Here is a 6327-nt window from a genome sequence, read left to right as displayed (position 1 = left end):
TTGAAGGACACGTGTCGTGATGTGGATTTTTCGAGGAAAAACAAAAGGCCCAAAACGTTTAACGGCAAGGTTACACGTGACATCATTTTCAAACGGAAGTGATATAAATAAGCCATTTAGAACAACACTACGACAGTTTTGAGCCTTTTTCCCTTTAGAAATTGTGGTTTACCATAATGAGAACGACTTTTAAGAAATTCCCTTTATTAGCTGTTTGTGTGGATTTGTTATATCATCAAATTGCACTTTCTTCTCTTTCGTATAAAATATTATTACAGAAAAAAACAAATGTCAGAATCGGAGCCTTTGCCCGAAAACCCACCTTTTTTCTCTCCCCGCGTTCCCCTCTCTCTTTCTCTCTCTAGATTTTTCTGCCCCAATCAAATCACACACATCCCTCTCATCTAGGGTTTCGTTTTCAACAATTCGGATCCAGCTCATAACCCAACCAAATCCATTTCCTTTTATGCTTCTAAATTCTTCTTCCAATGCTTAGCATTTCTTTGCCTATTTTCTCCAATTGATCCCCTTTCCGTATCTTCTCTGTAAGTCTCTATAGGGTTTCAAATTATCTTTCACAATTATTGTGATTCTTAAGCCCATTTTCATATTTAGTACTAATTTTTGGTGCTACATTGCTGCTAAATTCTGAGATAACGAGTGATTTTGATTTTTTGGTTTATTTCGAATTGGGGAATTAGGAATTGCAAAATGTCGGAGCAGGGAGTGGAAAAATGAGTGAGGCGGAGATTACGAGGATGAAGCAAAAGACTACTCCGGTACCGTTAGGGACACTAATTGGTCGGGAGTTGAGGAATAATGATAAAGTGGAGCAGCCAACATTGAAGTATGGACAAGCTGCATTAGCCAAAAAAGGGGAAGATTATTTCTTAATTAAGCTTGATTGTCAGAGGATTCCGGGCAATCCATTGACCTCTTTTTCAGTTTTCGCGGTAATTTAATTCTGTTTGTTTTACTGAATCTGTTAATTGTTTTGTGGTATAACTACATTGTTAGTTTTGCTGTATGGATTTTGCTGAATTTTGGGTTCTATTGAATAGATTTTTGATGGGCATAATGGTATATCGGCTGCTATATTCGCTAAAGAGAATCTATTGAACAATGTTTTGAGTGCTATTCCTCAAGGAATTAGTAGGGAAGAGTGGCTTCAAGCACTACCTCGAGCACTAGTTGCGGGTTTTGTGAAAACTGATATAGAGTTTCAGCAAAAAGGCACGCTCTTAGCTCTATGCCTTTGATAACTTTTTGCTTCAAGGGGTGCTTTCCCTTGCTTCAGTCGTTTAGGTGTTCTTAGTTCAATTTTGATATCATTGACAGGTGAGACATCTGGAACTACTGTGACGTTTGTTGTGATCGATGGGTGGACGATTACTGTTGCATCAGTTGGAGATTCTAGGTGCATATTGGATACCCAAGGAGGTGTGGTTTCTTTGTTGACTGTTGACCATCGATTAGAAGAGAATGAGGAGGAACGGGAGCGTGTCACTGCAAGTGGTGGTGAAGTAGGAAGGCTCAATGTTTTTGGGGGTAACGAGGTGAAAACATACCAGAAACTTGTGTAAAATTGTATTCTTACTTTTTCCTAACGGCTTCAGAAAGATATACTGATGTTGAAATTCACTTGGTTTATAGGTTGGACCTTTACGTTGCTGGCCTGGTGGGTTGTGCCTTTCAAGGTCTATTGGCGATACAGATGTTGGGGAGTTTATCGTTCCAATACCTCATGTCAAGCAAGTGAAGGTTTGTAACCTTAACATCGAACATTCTTTTGTCTTCTAGCAGAGTTCCATGTATGCATTTGTTTTTAAATCTGAGGAGAGAATACACGTGCGTAGATTTCAAATGCTGGTGGGAGGCTAATAATAGCCTCTGATGGTATATGGGATGCTTTATCATCGGATTCAGCAGCGCAATCTTGCAGAGGTTTACCAGCAGAACTTGCTGCAAAGCTGGTTGTTAAGGTGTGGATGGTTATAAAATTTCCTTCATTCAAAAATTTTCTTTTCTGTGAGGTTTCCTCTAACTCTCAATGGGTTTTCAACTCAGGAGGCTCTAAGGTCACGAGGTCTGAAGGATGATACGACCTGCTTGGTTGTTGATATTATTCCTTATGACCATCCTGTCTTGCCTCCAACGCCTAGGAAGAAACAAAATTTGCTCACTTCCTTTCTCTTTGGGAGAAGATCACAAAATGCAAGATCTAATAAGCTTTCTGCTGTTGGTGTTGTGGAAGAATTGTTTGAAGAGGGCTCTGCGATGCTTGCTGAGAGGTACTGCATTTTTTTTGATTTTGGCATCATTGTTAGTATTTCTACTATAAGAGAAATTTCCTATATAATTCTTGAATGTGTTATGCGTTAGGTTGGTTGGTTTGTTGAAAGTTTTATCCTGGAAAGAGAAAAATTACTTGTCATATACCAATAGCTACTTATAATTCATACTTTACAAAACCAGATTAAAAAATTTCTCTACATAATTTATTTTATCGTTGTGAAAGGTAAAATGCAGCAGCTCTAGTCTTTGGTTGCCTATAAGTGACCTAGGTGGGGGAGACATTCTATGATGTACTGATCTTGTCAGAAGCTTTCTCCTCATGCCTTATCTATTTTCTTTAACATCTATTTGACTCTTATCATTTCTTCTTTGTGGTCATGCATTTTTGCTCTCTTGGATGTGGGTTTATTTGTTGACAAATAAAAAGGATGCCATAATCTCACTCATATTTTGGAGGGAAGTTTTACCTGCTTTTCCTTCTCTGCTAATATTGATAAATTAGTAGAGTAGTGTGTTTGTCAAGAAAAAACTAAAGTTACTTGAACTTAACTAGTCACGTTAATAATTTTAGATATTAGAACTTGTGAAGGATGATATTTTTTGGTTCACAGTACTGTGTAAAAAATATTTCGACCGATCCCTGCGATCTTGTCAAAAGATAGGATCAATAGGAAAAATTACTAATACATCTGCACCCCTCGCTTTGTCTGTGTTTGCTTTACTGGTGGAGAGGTTTCAGAATTTCGTGAAGCTACACATGCTTGGATCTAAACCCAAGACATGGTTATATGTACTGGTCTTCTATTCTCACAATCTCCCTTCATCTTGTTGGCCTAATTAGTAGATGACCTCATCCTGGTTATCCAAACGATACTAAAAATCATAGTACTTTAGAATCATAGACAATAGCGATCCACTAATCTTTGCACATATACTGGAGCATTTTGATAAGCGATAACTAATCTTTATGGTCCTTTAGCATTCTGTGGAGGCAGGTAGGTTATGCTGTAATGTCGAAGGAAAAGATCTTTGGTGTGGGGTATGAGTGAACTGTAACTGTTGGACAGGAATACTTTTTGAATTCAATATGCGGAAACTGAAAGATGCAAATGTACAATTAGATATGAGGAGGGTGTAGAGAAGACTACCATTGAACTACCATGAATTCAAGTGATATATAATGGCAGGCGAGCCATCGAACTTGATACACTATGTAAGAGTTAAATCTGAAAAAACATATACAAAGTTACAAAAAACAGTTAAATGTTTTGACAATAAGCATAATGCAATATCAACTTTGTGACTCAGACTAGACAAAAAGTAAAAAAAAAACAACTTATTTATTCATGAAGGTTTTCTTTTGATAATTAAAGTTTTTCATTAAGGTTGAAGAGTACACCATGATGTCCTTATTAGAAAAATGATTTTAAAAAATGTTCTGACAAAAAAAGAAAAAGAAACAGCTATTTCTCTTTGACGGGCTAGATATAGAAGGTAGTTTAACATTCAATTCTTCTTCATGATGAGAAGCTGCTGCAGTCGAGTTGCTTTGGTATGGTTTCATGCAGATATATAGCAACTCAATCTCTGATATATTCTAGTTGGATCACATGTAAGTCTAGGTTTAATTGAAAATTTCAGTTGTTTCTGTCTATCAGGCATATGATTTACATTGATCAACCTGTTAATGTAACTTGTGAGGATGTTCTTTTGCATTGATATTGTACCATGAATTATCTTGTTATTGTTGCTGAATAAGATCATAGAAAAATGGAAATGGATGGATCCACATGAAGATAAGATTAAAAAGCATTTTACAGTAGACCACACGGATAGTTATGAACATTGTATTATAACTTTGTTATTTTTCAGTTTATTAATCTGTTTTTTCCTGACTTTGTACCCACTGCAGTGTTACCCTAACTTTATATTTCTTTTCTGACCCTACAGACTTGGTAAAGATTTTCCTCTGGATTCTAGCTCTGGACTCTTTAGATGTGCTGTTTGCCAAGCGGATCAGCCCGCAAGTGAGGGCTTATCTGTAAACTCAGGCCCTTTCTTTTCACCTGCATCAAAGCCATGGGAAGGGCCCTTCCTTTGTGCAACTTGTCGGAGGAAGAAAGATGCCATGGAAGGAAAAAGACCTAGTAGACCTACAATAACTGCTTAATCTGGTAACCTAGTATATGCTGATATATTTTTTGCCTGGCGTGTGGACATGCTTGGTTCTCAATCTGCAGTGGTTATTGCTATAGAAGTAGTGTGCAAGGAAATTTGTACTGATACTAGAAGTCAGTAGATGTTTCGAGAACAGTAAAAGTTTGTGTTAATTCTTCTTTGTCCCCAGCACTTGCTGACCAAGAACGGACAGTCCTGATGCCTATGATTGTATTAATTTGATTACTAACAGCTTGAATATGTAAGTAACGAAATGATGATTGTGAAAATATTGTTTAGTAAAAGTGTCTTCATTTGTGATTGATCTTTGCTACGGCTCCCATTTGAGCGCAGATTGTCTTATAAATTGACAATGTTCTTCTGCTGCTTTAATCTTCTGTTTTCGTTTAATCTTGTTAAAATGTTATGGCTTTAATTATTTAGGAGTTTAAATTTTGGGGTATTATCACTTTTAGCCCGCGTTAGAAACTATTTACATCGATCTAGCTGAAAAAGTGTATAAAATTTATATATATATATATATATATTATATATGGTTCTTCAGCTTACTCCCGAAGAAGCTTGAGTTTCATTTATTTTAAATTAGGGAAATGGTCTAATAGGAAAATGCCAAGTACAGGATTGCTGGTGATTTTTACCCATATTATTGTGTTTTAAGATTTTAAAAATTAATTGGTCTGGAAATTATACATCCGACAGGAAGAAAATGCAAGAGTAGCTGTCTTCTTTGATACTTCTATTTCACTCGTTAGATTTTATCATTGTGTCACCCCAGAAAAATAATTATAAAAGAGGTACCCCATAATAATGTATTGACGACTGAGGGCAAATCACATGTTATACGATCGAACTTTCATGAAGACCAGCCAAACCGTTGCTTTCATTTTTCTAGAACACAACCATTGGCCCTGTGAAAGAAAAAAAATAATGAAAAACGCAAAGAATATTACACTTCTGAGGCAAACTTTTAATATGAAAAAAAGAAGTTAGCTATTACTTCATTTTAATTCATGTGATGTAGTTCGATTGAACTGAAGTTTAAGAACGAAAGATTTTTGGAACTTCTAATCTTAAATATGTCATAGATTTTATAGTTATTAAAATTTTCTGTTAACAATACACGTCATAGTTAAGCAATGTGCTATTTGTACTGACCTTTTTAGATCTCTTATATATAAAAGACATATTTCTAACGTGTAAAAATAAATCTCTCATGTATAAAAAAAAAGAGGTAGGGTCATAAAACTAAAAACAAGTTTGTAAAGAGCCAAAAACCATCCCAATAAGCAATCATGGAGCCTGTTAAAATTTGCTATAAAAACATGTCATTATTTTTGGTACGTACTAATAACGAAATGTCCACTCGCCCTTTTGGAGGAAATAGGCCTTTGTGTCCATTTACAATGTTAAAATTACTAAAAAATCTTTTTTAGATCTCTTATGTGTAAAAGTAAATCTCTCATATATAAAAAAAAGAAGCAGGGTCATAAAACGAAAAACAAGTTTGTAAAGAGGCACAAAACCAATTGTCCTATATGAAAGCCCATGATAAGCAATCCTGGAGCCTGTCGGAATCCATAAGGTGTAAATTCTGCGAAAAATTTATAAATAGCCATTTTTACGCCTGGTCAATCAAATTTAGCCACATAATCAAAAGTTAACTATATTTAGCCACTAAATTAGCACGTGAACAATTTGTTGACTAAAATACCCCTACTCTATTTATAAAATTTACGCGGCATGACCTCATACTCTATTTCAGCATAATCTTGCGGCGTCAATCTACAGATTGAAGTAAGCTCTCACAATTATTCTTCTGATTCTTCGAATTTTCTGGTTTGATCTTCTTATTCT

The 6327-nt window shown here is 35.6% G+C and overlaps 1 protein-coding gene across 1 annotated transcript; it reads left to right on the top strand.

Moving 5' to 3' along the window:
- The first annotated feature begins 296 nt into the window (after positions 1-296).
- Positions 297-4777, top strand: LOC107765903 (putative protein phosphatase 2C 5). Its single transcript, XM_016584601.2, has 8 exons — positions 297-545; positions 702-953; positions 1062-1233; positions 1339-1556; positions 1654-1761; positions 1857-1982; positions 2068-2291; positions 4246-4777. Exons 2-8 carry the CDS (start codon positions 735-737, stop codon positions 4463-4465), a joined length of 1287 nt encoding a protein of 428 aa, XP_016440087.1. The 5' UTR covers positions 297-545; positions 702-734; the 3' UTR covers positions 4466-4777.
- The last annotated feature ends 1550 nt before the right edge of the window (positions 4778-6327 follow it).

The sequence above is a fragment of the Nicotiana tabacum genome, chromosome 19, assembly GCF_000715075.1.
Source record: "Nicotiana tabacum cultivar K326 chromosome 19, ASM71507v2, whole genome shotgun sequence".
NCBI classification, from domain to species: domain Eukaryota; kingdom Viridiplantae; phylum Streptophyta; class Magnoliopsida; order Solanales; family Solanaceae; genus Nicotiana; species Nicotiana tabacum.
Note: the sequence above shows the minus strand (reverse complement) of the source record. Positions and strands in the feature narration are given on the sequence as shown.

Bases quoted from the DNA above. Each gene is read 5' to 3' on its own strand.
- LOC107765903 (XM_016584601.2), top strand. From the start codon at position 735: ATGAGTGAGGCGGAGATTACGAGGATGAAGCAAAAGACTACTCCGGTA. The intron at 954-1,061 runs GTAATTTAATTC...TCTATTGAATAG, and splicing joins CCTCTTTTTCAGTTTTCGCG to ATTTTTGATGGGCATAATGG. The intron at 1,234-1,338 runs GCACGCTCTTAG...TATCATTGACAG, and splicing joins TATAGAGTTTCAGCAAAAAG to GTGAGACATCTGGAACTACT.